The sequence below is a fragment of the Triticum urartu genome, chromosome 6A (genome assembly GCF_056163025.1).
Source record: "Triticum urartu cultivar PI428250 chromosome 6A, HENAU_Tu73, whole genome shotgun sequence".
NCBI classification, from domain to species: Eukaryota; Viridiplantae; Streptophyta; class Magnoliopsida; order Poales; family Poaceae; genus Triticum; species Triticum urartu.
This window is the reverse complement of record NC_141878.1, coordinates 445,773,200-445,788,236: the sequence shown is the minus strand read 5'-3', so window position 1 is coordinate 445,788,236 and position 15,037 is coordinate 445,773,200. Positions and strand designations below refer to the sequence as shown.

The 15,037-nt window shown below is 45.1% G+C and overlaps 1 protein-coding gene across 1 annotated transcript; it reads right to left on the bottom strand.

Annotated features, from left to right (window-relative positions):
- Nucleotides 1-304: 304 nt before the first annotated feature.
- On the bottom strand, nucleotides 305-14,506 carry LOC125513941 (mitogen-activated protein kinase kinase kinase YODA). The gene is made up of 13 exons (XM_048679176.2): nucleotides 14,204-14,506; nucleotides 12,669-13,321; nucleotides 11,833-12,570; nucleotides 10,561-10,648; nucleotides 10,396-10,458; nucleotides 9,982-10,142; nucleotides 9,794-9,869; nucleotides 9,407-9,466; nucleotides 9,165-9,272; nucleotides 3,027-3,263; nucleotides 2,623-2,714; nucleotides 1,141-1,849; nucleotides 305-625 (listed from the first exon to the last, which is right to left on the bottom strand). Exons 2-12 carry the CDS (start codon nucleotides 13,163-13,165, stop codon nucleotides 1,333-1,335), a joined length of 2,637 nt encoding a protein of 878 aa, XP_048535133.1. The 5' UTR covers nucleotides 13,166-13,321; nucleotides 14,204-14,506; the 3' UTR covers nucleotides 305-625; nucleotides 1,141-1,332.
- Nucleotides 14,507-15,037: the final 531 nt, after the last annotated feature.

Genomic DNA, 15,037 nt, shown 5'->3' with positions numbered 1-15,037 from the left:
ACTGTGTGGAATGACGATCATGGAAGGCGTGCCACACAATGGTACAAGCTACAACTACCGTGTTCAGTAAGAGAAACATTTCAGTTCATATGCCCAATTTGGAAATCACAAGCTTATAGCAAGCACAAGCCGCATAAACTCAGGAGGGCAGGCCATATACATGGCGCGACCGCAAGAGCTGAAACTGAAAAGCGCGGCGCGCCCCCCGGGACAGGGAGCAGGCTTCACCAAATCAGCTAAACACGAGAAACAAGAAATTGTACCAACAACTTCGCCAAACCAGCTCAACACGACAAACAAGAAATGATAGATGAACGACTTTTGATGCTGTTAAGTTTGATGAAACATCCAAATCTTTGTACAATCTCCAGGGTACATGGAATATCTGGGTGATAATTAACTTAACTGGACGGCTCAGTTGCGCTCTCATGTGAGGTTCCTTTTGTACAAGGCAAGGGAGTTTTCAATGGCCTCCGAACCACATAATAATAAGACGGAAAAGACGAAGCAGATACGGGCACAGCAGCACCACAAATTTTGGATCATTTGATGTAGAAGACGCTCTAATGTACAATTGCAGACCAGGTAGTCAGTCTACGCCTCTTCCTGATAGGGCAAGTCTCATCTGCAAATTAGGAACGCAACGTTAGTTGACATGGACTCTGACAAAGACAGGATTCAATGTCTACAAAATGTATAGAAAACTGAAGTCTAGAGGGTGATGTTGGAGCTCTCCATGAGAGAAAATGATGAATATGTAACAATAGCTCGACCGATTTGATTCCTGAATCTCAGGCCATTGTTTCAGGATTTTACCGACAGTAACTTGTAGAGTAACAGTTTAGCAACTAATGCGGTACCAAGAGTAAACAAGGTGTTGAGCTAGTCATGTTTTATACATCAAAGATTATGTGCCTTAAATAAACCAGGGAAAAATAAAAGCACTGATGGTAATAAGTCACTCATTGGTAACATATACGTATCATATAGCCCGTGAAGGTGCAAACGATGTTGATGCTGTAAATATTGTACGCCACTTCTTTGTTCTACATGGCCGAATGTAAAACTTCCTACTCAAACTCTTGAAAATATATAAATGTTGACTGTGATAATTCTCAGGAATTCTGACAAGGGACGTACCTTTAGTTGAAATAATGGAAATCACTTTGGAGAGTCTATGAATTGTCAACTGTCAGCATCTGTAATAATTAGTTTGATATCCTTATTGTATTATGATACAATTCCAGGTCTTAACAGAGAGATGGGCAAACTAGCATTGGAGATATCTCATCAAACTCGACTCAACGCTATCGCACAACCTTTGCTTCAGAATCAATGACCATGGTTGCGCACAAGGCGCTGATTACCAGATGTCAAGTCCAGTGAAGGTTTTAGCCTCACGTGACTCCCAGAGCCATGCTGAGAAACATGCTTGGAAGGCAATGTGGTAGCATTCAAATCTTGCACATTGAGCCGTCTCATTTTTCCAGTCTGAGGTCTCAGAATGTCACATTCAGAGATCACCCTCTCCTGAGTGCCTGTCGAGAATTGCTGCGCTCTACCAAAATGACCAAGGACCGGATCCGGAGGCCTGGTGGGCAAGTTTTTATCAAGGCCTCTCGGTGCAATTGTGAATCCCTCATTGCTGTAAGCTGATTGTCTGGCATGGCTAAACGGAATAGCTCCATGGACACCTCCCACAGGACTGGAAGCACCAGAAGTAGCTCTGGGGCTAGAAATTGGAGATGGTGACATTCTACCATTTTGATGTTGTGGGGATCTTGACCTTAGAAGAGGGCTTCCACACGGAGAAACTGGGCAAGATGTATTACTCCGAATATGAATCCCACTGCAGAGCACCAGTAATTAGAGTACAGGTATTATTATGCAGATATAAAGAAAAATCACCGGGTGCATGTTTTCTGACAAAAAGTACAGAACTAAGTTGTGGTCGAAAATAGACTGCAGGGAAAAATGCAACAGCGATGTAATAGCTTTATATACTGCTCAAGTGATAGCTTTTTTTTCTTTTACACTGCGTCACTGTTTATAATGGAGTTTATTGCAGTTTACATAAATCAAAAAGGAGGGACAACAATACGAAAATCAAGTACAATCAAGTATTTTTATTTGTTTGTGTGTGTAATTTCATACATTGGTCTTTTTATCTACGGTGCAGTACGTCTTAATTTGCAAACTGGAAGTACGTGAAGGCAACTGTTAAAATAAAGTACGTAGCAGAAAATAGTAGTTCAGTAAAATATGGAATACTGGTGTTAATTGCGATAGTTTGTTTTGAAAATTTACCTAATTCATCCCTCATCAAACTAGAACAAAAAGTTCTGCTATGAAAATGATTGCTTCAGATCATATTTCAGAGTGAAACATCTCCCAACAGATATATATTGGTTACTGCTCATTTAGGGCAGCAAGCTCCCTTCTGGTAAAAAGGATTTGAGTGGAAGGTTGAGCGCCCCTTAACGTTTAGAAGCATCTTTTTTTAACATTAGAATCTTCCTATTCTATGACTGACTGGGCTTTCTACTGGATCAAAGTGGATCAACTCGCCAGATTCAGACACACACCAAAGCACGTGAATGCAGTAAATGCTGAATGGTTCACCTGTTTGTTGAAGAAAACTTGGCAGCTCTTCTTTGGTAAATGGATTGCCCTTCCAAGCCCAAAGAGGGCATATTTTTGGCCTGCCCAACCACCTGGAATATCAAAAGAAACACACAAAATATAAGCCATGCAGATGAAATATTAAAAATAAAACAACAAGAGTCAAATGAGGCCTTCAATAATCAAGTAGATCACTCGGCAAAATATATCCGTGCGACCCTTCTAAAAAATTATATTCGAGGGACAAGGTGAAACAAATGAAAGGAATGTAAGGAGAATAAACTGGGACTGCCTAAATTTACAAAATTTGCAGAATTTTCTGTACGCATCTGCCTGCTGAACAAGAAGGATGATTGTTTAGCCTAAGAATAACACCTTGTTCACTAACACTCAACAATTAGTACCTTAGAACTTGGTTTGCAAGATATAGCAGCCAACTGTTCCAATGGAACAGAGGCAGCTGGTCTTTCAAGTGGTGATGCACTTCGTACAAATGAATGCTGCAAAAGATCCACAGCTGTTGGACGGCTAGATGGATCACGTTGCAGGCACTGACGTATGAAATCCTTGCCCTCTTCAGAAAGGTGGTCCGGTATTGGTGGAAGCTCCTTGCTGTTACCTATCTTGAACATTGCAGCAATCTAAAGAAGGAGAAAATATCATGTCAGCATCCAGTTTTAAATAATAAAAATTTATTCGGAAGTTTCTTAAATGAAACAGGAAGTTGTTTCTTGATATGCCTCAAGGAAAAAATTCATAGTTACTAAAGGTGCGCCTAGGTGAGCGCTTAAGCACGCCTAGGCTCTAGTCGATAGCAAAACGCTTAGCACTTAATGTGCACTTTGGCCAGAAAAGCACAAGGCGGTGGCAAAACACAAAATTAATGCCTAACGCCTTTTCTAACCTTTGAAACTATGCCACTGAGTTCACTTTTTGGTCCCTTTCGTGCCACTTCCAGCCTTCTGTGAAGTGGACTGCAAAAGGAGAGTGTGCCACCTACAACCTCCACCAGACCACCGTCAATTGGCCAGCCTGACTTCATTGGATCGGATAAGATGGCAGCACTCCAAGATCTTTGGAGTGCATAAGCAAGAAGACGGACAGGATGGGGGACATGACATGCACCATAACATTTTTTTAGGGTAAGATTGGTATTTGACAAGAAACTGAGAACTTTTCAAGGGTTAACAGCAGCTAGGCCAAACAGGGCTGTGACAGTGACACACGACAGCCAAAATTCCAATTGGTAGCATAGAAAGTTTTCTTTCAATAAAGGGCGCTCTTTATTGACACATAATCTCACTTCAAGGGGAAACAAACAAAACAAGTACACACCTGGCCTCTACCCGATTAGGATGCACAAAACCAAACAAAGGAAAAGAAAAAGAAAGTGACCCACAGGGGTCAGGGCGAGGCAAACGACCCACTGCAGCAAAACATCAACTACTACCACCGCTTCTGACAACACCCAGGCGACGAGAAGGTTCCCCAACAGCAATGTCTTCAGCAAGGAAAAGGTGCATGAACGCCATTGTCGGTGGATCCAACCATGTGGGTTCTCACCCAGAAGAGAAAGTCCGAGTAAGCTTCCGGCAGTGCCTTCAACAAGGGGGCGTAATGCCACTGCCAAGTACAATCAGTGAAGGTCAGAACTAAGGTTTTCACCCCGGAAAAGGAGACCTGGTACTCGAAGAGCACCACCATAGACGAAGTCCTCTCTGTTGCCGCCACCAACTTGACAAAGAAGTCCTGCTGTAATGTCCCAATCAGCACCGGAACATTTGCTGAGACATCAGATCCACCAACGCAGATGTCCAGCGTGCTAATACCTGCGCTGATCTGAGGTACAACCCCACCATCACCGGAACACGACGGAAACCCAAGATGGTCCATCATGTGGGCAGGAGGTATGTGGTAGCCTGGCACACGAAGCCTGACGGCCAAAGTCGCGCGCACCACTGCCAACTCCATCGGTCGCTCCTTCGTCCGTACACATGCCGACGGGTAACCACCAGAAGGAGGCCGAGGCGCAAAGCCAAACATGCCAAAAAAACACGCATTTCTCCTCCCGGGTCGCACCAGCTGGGGACCAAAGGCAGGGACACCTCAGGGGAGCCGATCATTACTGGATCAGGCTGGCTTAGCATGGGTTACCTTTTCTAACAACCAATTAGGAAATGGGAAAAAAATCAGTGGCATATAAGGAACTAAAAGGGAACGCACGCCTTCGTCGCCCGGTTCTGTTTCTGCTGCATAGACGTGGGCAGCACAAGCAAAGACAGGGGACTGCGGCATCACCGGTGTAAGGTTGGGCAGGAGGTGGAGGGGCACACTTTGCTGCATCGCCCCTAATCGCAATGGATTGGTTGTCAACATGTACAAATAAGGAAACTAGATGCAGTATCCAGTCATTGCAAGTTTTGTTCACGCAAATCTAGGAAACCGATGTGAAGTTGTCCATCAAGACTAAGATTCTCTGAGAAGACCATCCATCCCCCCCTTCCCACCCGCTATGAGCCCCGCGCGCGCGTCACGGGAGAAACCCTAGCGCCGCCGCAGGCGAGCCCTCCCCCCTCCTCCCTTCTCCTCTCCCTCCCGGCCGCCAGAGGGCGCGCTGGCGGGGCGAGGCTGTCTCGTCTCCTCGGTGGGGGCCATCAGCACGGGTCGAGGCGGCCACCTGGGATGCGGCGCTGGCGACGGGCGCGGCGGGCGCGGCGGCGAGCTGGAGCCAGATGGCATCGGCTTCATGGCGGCGGCGTGATGGGCGACGCGACAAAGGCATGCTGGGGTCTGGGTCAACGGCTGCGGCTGGCTCCGATCTGGACCTTTGTGATGCAGGTCGAGGACGGCGTGGACCGGTGGGTCGAGGACGGCGTGGACCGGCGTGATGGCGTAGGATTCGTGGCGGCGGCATGATGGGCGACGCGACAAAGGCATGCTGGGGTCTGGGTCAACGGCTGGCTCCGATCTGGACCTTTGTGATGCGGGTCGAGGATGGCGTGGACCGGTGGGCGGCTCAGGCGACGGTGCCTGGCGGCGGGACGTCCCAGCGACACGGCGGTGGTGCAGTTAGTGCGCTGGCTCCTCCAAAGGCCTTCTTCGGCGGCAGGGTGCAGTCGATCCGGCGGCCCTCGCAGGCGGGCGGGTGGATGCCTCTTCCTCGCATGGTTCTGGCCGGAGGCAATGGTAGGGTGCCAGGGGTGACGCAGGAGAGGCTGCTAGAGGGACGGGTAGACCGACTGCCTGTCACCAGCGCAGGGGCGCGCCAGTCCGGATAAGCTCCGCTCCCTCCTCCCCTTTTCCTGGCCTAGTGACTCCTGGCTGCTGACCGCTGTTCGGGGCGGGTCGGTCACCGGCGGCTCGGATGGTGTTACGGATCTGCCGGTCGGCTCAAAGCTCGTGCCTTTGATGGTCTCCGGAGTGTCTAGATGCAGGGCGTCAGCCTTGGTGGCGGGAGCTGCGGGCTCGTGGGCGGAGCTCGTGGCTCGGCGCCGACGGGCTTGCTGTCATGGCAGCGTGGGCGGCATGGGAGCGGTTCTTCGACGTTCTACGGTGGTGGTGCGGCCGGCGCTCTCTTGTAGGCCCGTACCGGGCCAGACCGATGACGGCGGCGTCCATGCGTTGCTCCCTTCTTGAAGGCTCCATCGCGGTGGCCCTGCGTCCTTTGTGTTACTCCAGGTGAAAACCTCGATTCACTGGATCGGGCTGTGGCGGCTCTTCAGTGTCGTTTCTTTCCTGGAAGCACCGCTTTGGAGTCCCTGGTTCGTCGAGTTGCGGCTTCGTCTCCTCGCGGTGACTCGTTCAAGGTGGAGAGCCCTTAGATCTTTAGCTATGCTCCATGCGTTTCTCCCTTCTTGAAGGCTCCATCGCCGTGGCCCTGCGTTCTTTGTGTTACTCCGGGTGAAAACCTCGATTCACTGGATCAGGCTGTGGCAGCTCTTCGGTGTCGTTTCTTTCCTGGAAGCACCGCTTTGGAGTCCCTGGTTCATCGAGTTGCGGCTTCGTCTCCTCGCAGCGACTCGTTCACGGTGGAGAGCCCTTAGATCTTTAGCTATGCTCCATGCGTTGCTCCCTTCTTGAAGGCTCCATCGCCGTGGCCCTGCGTTCTTTGTGTTACTTCGGGTGAAAACCTCGATTCACTGGATCGGGCTATGGCAGCTCTTCAGTGTCGTTTCTTTCCTGGAAGCACCGCTTTGGAGTCCCTGGTTCGTCGAGTTGCGGCTTCGTCTCCTCGCGGTGACTCGTTCACGGTGGAGAGACCTTAGATCTTTAGCTATGCTCTTCTGCCTACTTGTTTGCTTTGGGGCGTTTGGAGTAGTGCTGCTGTTCGTCAGCTCCCTTGTATCTGCCTTGGGTGTGTGTGTGGTGTCGAGTGGTTTGCATCCTGTATGACGATCGTTGCTTTATATATAAAGGTGGGCGAAAGCCTTTTTCGGTAAATCTAGGAAACCAAGGACTCATCCATGGCTCCGATAAAAAGACAAAATCCACCAATAACTTCAGGTTCAATATCAGAGTGGCTGCATGGCGGCACGGCGTGTGTCAACCATCGGTCCAAGGCGCTACATGATCAAAGGTATGAGACTGTGAAAGGAAGAGCATGGGGGCTAGGCTACGTTTCCATCCCCGGTATTATTATTATTATTACCGTGTGGCGCACATGCTCGGTCGCTGCGCCACGGACTCAGCATTTGGTAGGTCCTGTGGCAGTCAAAGCAAATGTAACTTCACTTCATGAACCTGATCCAACAGCCAAGATTTGTTGGAGTCCAGCTCGGACGACCATGAATAGGCAGAGCAGGGAGGAGCCGCGAGCATAGCATTTCTAAGTGGCTTAGAGTATGCAGTTATTTTCTCAAAATTTATTCTGTTAGCCTCTTGTCAAGTGGGCCACAAAAGGGTGGAATTGCCATTTCTCAATCCTTCATCTTCCTCTTCTTCCTGGCTGGTAGAGTACTACCTACAATGCCCACCCCAATCGGCCGGCCTCCTCTGACGGTCTGACCGGACTTCACCGGACCCAAAGCTCGTATGCCTTGCACTGGACAAGGTGGCAGCGCTCCAAGATCTTTGGAGGGTGTACGAAAGAAGATAGAGGCACATAACAGGTGACATGCACTATAAGTTTTTGTGAATGTATGATTGATATTTGACAAGAAACCGGCAAGTTTTTCAAGGGTTAAAAGCAGCTGCGCCAAACGGAGCTGTGGCAGTGGCACATGACGATTGAAAGTTCAATTCAGTAGCATAGAATGGGTCACCATTTTCAGCAGCAGATTAGGAAGCAAATTTCAGTGGCATATAAGGAAATTTCTCAAAATTTATTCTGTTTACCGATCCATATAATTTTTTCCAAAAAAATAAAAGATCGGAGAAGGTGTGTTCTGCGTACCCACTACTGCAGAAAAGGAAAATTATGGCATGCATATAGGAAACGAAAAACACAGAAAGCAACGAAGTGTTTGCTCGTATAGAGAAAAACCAAGTAACATCTTATAAAATCCAAAAGTACCAGCAAATAACACCAAACATGATAGGATTAGGTAAATATAGGAATACCACAACAACAATTCAAGCATGTTGTTCAACTGATAAGAGATTCAGAGTAAAATTAGCCCCCTGGCTGCTCTTTGAATTAATTCGGAATGCTCAATGTTTTAAATCGTGTTTTCCGTGGCTTCGCGGCTAGGTCTAAGCTACAGGTATTGCGAAAGCTATTTCCAATAGTGTTTTGTTATTAAAGTATACAAATCATCAAAATATTAGAAAAGTCACAGTAGTAATTTAGACGTACCACTGAATCAGGCAAAGTAGCATTATAAAAACTCAAAAAAGCATACACCGACGCAAGATTGTGGATGCCATCCTGGTAGGTCTAAACTATATATATTCATTCCGGGTTTATTTATAACTAAAACTGAAAACAACCTCCTGTTTTTACCCCGCAAAAAAAAACCTCCTGTTTTGGCCCATTTTTACTTACAAAGGAACGGCGTCAGCTATAGCTACTTCCGCTCTGAGGCAAACAGCGCAGCTATTTATTTCGATGGCGGCCTAAGCTAGAATAGCGGCATTAGGTGCCATGGCATACTTTTTAGGCTACAAAAAAGCTATAGCATAGCAATAGCTAGCTTTTCTTGTTCTGTTTCTTGTTTCGACCCTGCGTCGCTTGGGCGTGTAAATAACTTTTGTTCCAGCCTTTTCAATACAACAAGACGCAAAGCTTTTGCGTTCTCTCTCTCAAAAAAAACTAGCTATTTAAAACATTGGGAATGCTTTGTCACACACGTTCAAAATTCAAGTACACGCAACATAAGAGATATACCTTTTGTGAAGGCACACCGTAATAGTTATCCAACTATACATGCTAATTTAAAAGGGCACTGAGGTACTTAAGGTAAAATAACTAGCCATGCTGAACTGCTGACTATAATGCAGTAGCAACAAAGATATGCATCATGCATGTTACATAGCAGCTTCTCCCAGACAAATTAATACTCCATGAACAAATATAAATTGTAGCTTCAAAATCTGGTACTAACCCCTTCATATTCGCTCCATGGAGGTTTTGAGGTAGCCATCTCTAGAACTGTGCATCCTAAACTCCATATGTCAACAGCAAGGTTGCATCCGCTCGAATTCTTTATAACCTGCATATTTGTTACATACTTTGATGTGAGAGAATGAGAAAAAAGGTTGCATTTTGAAAAAGAAGGGAAGATACATATAAATTAAATAAAAATAGCTAAAGAAGTGATGGAAAAAGCAAAATTTGGAGCAATACCTCAGGAGCCATCCAGTATGGGCTACCCTTAAGTGAGAAAGGACACTGCTGCCCATTGATCTAAAAAAACAGAAAGCAAGCTTATACATGTTCATGACTTGTGAGTAAACAAAAAAAGAATCATATTTTGAGAGAGAGAAAACCCTTCCTCAAGTAAGTCAGCAGATATGTTGGTATAGCAAGGACCTAATTAAAGTAGTTGTTTCTATCAAAGAGGTTGACCAAACTCAAGTGTGGTTGGCATGAGTGGAGGAGCACACGAGGATAACGATAAGATAATGTACACCATTTCCTTCTATGAAGATTGTTTATGGCATTATAGCTAATAATAGTCTCATTCAAATTTCGAGCTAGTATTTACAGATGAAAAATCAACAGAAACTTTACGTGTTTCGCCATTCCGAAGTCAGCAAGCTTTACGCGGCCTTTAGGGTCTACTAATATGTTTGCACCTTTAATATCCCTGAAATTTTAGAAGAGCATAAATAAACACAAAAATTCAAAGTAAATTACAACTTAGCAGCATACCTAAATTAGACTAAACAAGTAATCAACAAAAGTAAATGGAACGCTACCTGTGAACTGTATTCGTCGCGTGCAAAAAAGCTAAGCCCAAAAGTATTTGCTTAGTATAATTCCGAATTGCTTGTTCACCAAACTGTCCATACTCCTGGAGAAGTTTGTGGATGGATCCACCGGACACAAACTCCAGGTATATATAAAGCTTATCTTCAACCTATTTTGGATACATGGATAATGACAAGACATGTTTAGAAAAACACACAGAGGTGAAGAACTGCAGACAAAGGTGAAGTTTAGAAAATTATGCATGTCTCTGTATTTTTTTCCCACAATTAGAAAAGGATTCCGACAATATAAACTGTTCAGCTACAGATGTAATGAGAAAAAAGTGCAAGTAACAATTACAAGAATATGAGCTTTGTTGATACTATTAGCAGTAAATAACAACTGTTGGGAATAGGTCATACCGTTTCAGATCCATAGTATCGTACAATATTTGGATGTTGCAGACGGCTCAGAAGTGATATTTCCTGAGGATTGAACCAATAACATTTAAAAAGATAAGACAAAAAAATGTCAATCAAAAATCTGGGTTGTGACTACTAAGTGTAAACATGGAAAAATGGGCATACCTGGCCCAACTGTTTTGCACTTTCTTTTGACTTAGGATCATCTGAGAAAAGGGTAACCTCCTTCATTGCACACATTTGGCCTCTATCACTGAAACAACAATCATACAGATGACAAAAAAACATAAAATTAAGGTGATGAAGCAAAGGGCGAGCGATCGCAATGAAACTATTTAAAACAAGGGAAATTGTAAAAGTGCCCCCAGTTGTCACTGGGATTTACACCCTCGTAGGATTCCTCTGTTTACCACCCCCCCCCCTCCCACCCCCTCGATGGTACTTTTCTGTCGTTTTCAACTAGGATCTCAACAAACATGAAGCAGTTTTGACATACACATCTCTCGCGTACCAAGTCTGTGAACTAAGGTTTTAAACACGACAGAGGAAAGTAAGAGCAAGTAGATAAAAAATATAAGTAGAAAAATTGAGTTTTTTACTTAGCGTGATGATTAACATGCTGGCTGGTATTTTAGTTACTACTCCCTCCGTAAAGAAATAATGATCTAAACCCTCTTATATTTCTTTACAGAGGGAGTATTTCTCTTCTAGTGTTTTTTCATTAAAACTAGTGAAGAAAGTAATGGAAGGCATCTAGGGGAATTGAGATACTTGTGAACTGTGTGCACACCAAAAAATAATCTGTGGGAGTGTCCTTAAACTCAGGAGTTACATGTAGGAGTGCGTGTGAAATTTTACCTTAATATAAAAGATAGGTCGAGTGCTGTTGGCTCTGACACTTTAATGGAGTAATGAGGACACAATTCAACATGAAACCAACTAAGATAATTTATTATTCCCACAGTTACAAGATGATAAAATGTTTTAGCATTGAGTTATTGCCATAGAGTAGTTTACTTTCTAGGCTATCAAGACAGGATATTTATGTTGGTGACTCTGTTAAAAAAAATGCTAATGTATTAATCATTTAATTGTCATATTCGATATGGTTTGCATATGCAGTTTGAGAAAGAGGTATACACGAGAAATATTACAAGTCAACTGAAGAGGATTAATCAGACTGGTGTATTTTGTAGCATGTGTGCAACTCGACTGAACTCTTCTCTTGTAAAGGTAGCAGTACATAAACACACTCATGAGAAATAAATAGCATATCAACAAGCATTCAAAAGTACAGAAAATGTGATCACAGGAAAAAATAAGACTTTTCCAGACAGTCTTTTAACATCTATGTTTTTTATGGAAAGCATGCCATGTGTGCAGTTGTCATACATATTGAATTGAACATCTTCTAACTTCAATCATGGAAAGACATACCTGTTAAAGCCAGCATATACATGGCCGAATGTGCCACGCCCAATCAGCTTTCCCTTCTTCCACCGTGGTCCAGGACTGGGTGGATTCTCTGATCTACCAGGACTACGAGATATAGGACTTGTTGGTGCGGAGTTGTTCGGTAAAAATGGGGAACTGTTAGAGATGCTTAATGGTGGAAGAGGCAATCGGTGGGTTTGCCTTTTCTTCCCCTCATCACGCCGGCTAGTTGGAGATTCAGGTACAATCCCACCAGCCCTTGGATGCAACGGAGACACACTTCCGCTATGCACCCTTGAACTTGGACCAGGACTCGTCATTCTTGGGCTTGGAATTGGTGAACACTCTGGACTACCTCGGCTAGGCTGCCAAAAGAACTGAGCTAGCATATCACCTCCCACTGAATTATGCCCAGATGTTTGCCCTGAGCCTGGACTGGAGCACTGACCAGACCCAAGGAAAACTACGTCTGGCTGAGGCTTAACCGCCCAAAAAGCTGATGTTGGAATCTGGTCAGGAAATATTGTTCTTGGGCTTTGAGAAGGGCTTGACATCAAACTATTTGGAGCACTCTCAAGAGCAACTTGTCGTGAATTTTGCAAACTAGGTTGGTAACTGTCAGTGACAGCACCACTTGGAGATGTAGACAGAATTTGGTTACTAGGAAAAGCATTTCTTGGCTTTGTCACTTCCTTGGTGCTCCTTCTGGTGGTAGCACCTGAACACTCTTTACGCACACCGCTTCAAAAATAGAATATTGAAGAGTCATAACGATGTATTTGAGTGATTACAGCAACAAAATGATGTTGTTGAATGAAAAGTGGCACTAAGGATCATACCTTGAACTACTCGGTGCTGTAACATTGGTCACCTCGTTTCCTGCGGGGCTCTGAAGTTGAGAATCTGCACGATCATCACTGTCAATAGAACTGTTGCTGGAGACAGAAGCATTTGCAAGCCGGTTCAGGGCTGGCAGTGGTAGTTGATGTCCTGTACCACTCTTCTCCAAAATGGGCTTTGAGTCGGGATTATCAGATACAATACGTCTCACCCCAGCACGTGATCTAGGAAGAGGGAGTGGTTGTGCATGTGCTCTATCTGTTGCAAAGCTTTGACAGCGAGAAACCTCTTTTGAAGGGGATGTGGAGCGTGAGTGGGCAGTAGACCAGCAACGTTTCTCAGCAGTTTGGTCTTTACCACGTCTGCGACCCCCTCGTGATTTTGTGCTCCCCTTTTGCTCACTTGGACTTATGAACCGCTGAAATGTGTCAATTAGATTTTCTGTGGCCGACTTCTTTACTTCTTTGGATGAAGACCTTCCCCACCATGGTGGCATGTTGAATAAGAAATAAGTTGCAGAAGAATTAACTGGGCTATATATTTATAGTGAAGTCCTGCAGTTTAATAAACTATCATGTTCTGCCAAACAGTTGATGCATTGGACCATCCATTTCCCCAGTGGACCAGCAAAAAACCTTCCACACAACGGAATCTGAAACGTAGAGATTTCTTGTTAGTGCCTGTTCATGTTGAGATCAATGCTCAATGCCTGCTTCATCCCAAATAGTGAAATCAAATTCATAATAAGCATCACATAAATAACAGCAATGAGCATAAGCACACAGCATCATGACATTATTACGACAACTGAAAGAAAAATATAATTTTCAATAGATGAGTCTTGATTGTTGAGTGGATCCAGGTGACACATGCTTTCTTGATTAGGTTTTGGTGAATCCAGATGTACAGGCAGAATTTTAAAATCGCATTAATTTGAACAGGATAAATGCCATGTCAAGTTCTGTCAAGTATGTAGAATCATTTTTACACGCGTAAGGTACTTGTTGCAGCGCTGCCTGCTGCCCTGCTCATCCAAAAATGGAAGGGCGTGTCTAAGGTGGAAACACTCCAGAGTCTGGAAATCTGAAGACTTTGGTTTAGGGCCATTCGATAAGTTACCAACGTCTCAGATCAGATAAGTTACCAACATCTTGATATTTATATGTTGAGGCCTTGAGGGGTAGTTGAGCATCTTGAGAATGTATGCCGATAAAGATAGGTATAGCAAATTATAACAGATTCAGCTTTGGGCAAAATGTTCAGATACAAGCAAACAGCAATTAATTCATCTCAATCCTGAAGAACATGCCATATCAAGGTCTGTAATCCGTCAGGCAACAATTCGACCCATTCTTATGGTTGAACTGCATTAATAGCTGATCGTTCACATGCGGTACTACATCAGCAGGCCTCTGTAAAGAGCTCCATGACAAAATGTGCATTCGAGCAGGCTGGGGCGGATCTAGATGGTGGCAGGAGCCACGCCCAGAAATTGTGGGGGGCTAACTAATCGCTGGAGAGAACAAGCTCATACCTCGAACCCAATGGCCAACGACTGCGGACGGTGTGGAGGTAGCAGGAACGCGATGTTGCGATGAGGACGGACGGGAGCGGACGGCGGCGGCGCGAGTGGGAGGCGGGCGGTGTCAGGGGGCCGGCGCTGGGCGGGATTGAGGCGCCGGCGGTGACGGGGAGCGCGGTGGTGGAGTGGGGGAGATTTGAGCCGCGTTGGGCTTGGGTTGGTAGGTCACTCACTCAGGAGTCGGGAGGAAGAGGAAAGGAAGTGTTTTTTTCTCTTCGGTTTGGAACAGAGAAGAGAGAGGTGCGGGGAGCACGAGACGCAGGCAGGAGTATTATTTTTTATTTTTACCGCCAACGGCAGGAGGAAGACGGGGAAAAACCACCGTAAAACATGAGGAACGGCAGAGCTTGCTGAAAGAGGAAGCCAAGTAACCAACTGCTCTCCGGGAGCCTCTCCGCAGAGGATAAGATCGAGTTAACTTCGGTCTTTTATGGGTATTAATTAATTCATTTCCTATAATGGCATTGGATTCCATTAATTTAGGTCTGTTTTGCCAGGGCTCTAATCCTAGCACCGTGTAATGGGGTTGTATTGTAGAAAAATGAATATATGCCTAATTGTGTATCCGGTATCACTACCTACTTTCTTTTGGGTGAGTGTCACTACCCACTGTTTCGCCAAAAAAAAAAGTGTCACTACCCACTACTACTACCATTTTGCATGTTTGGATTTTATCTACATGATAAGATCGAGTTAACTTCGATTTCATGGCATATTACTTAATTCATTTGCTGCGGCTGCATCAGATTTCATTAGTTTGGGTTTGTTTCACTTTTGCGGGAAGAC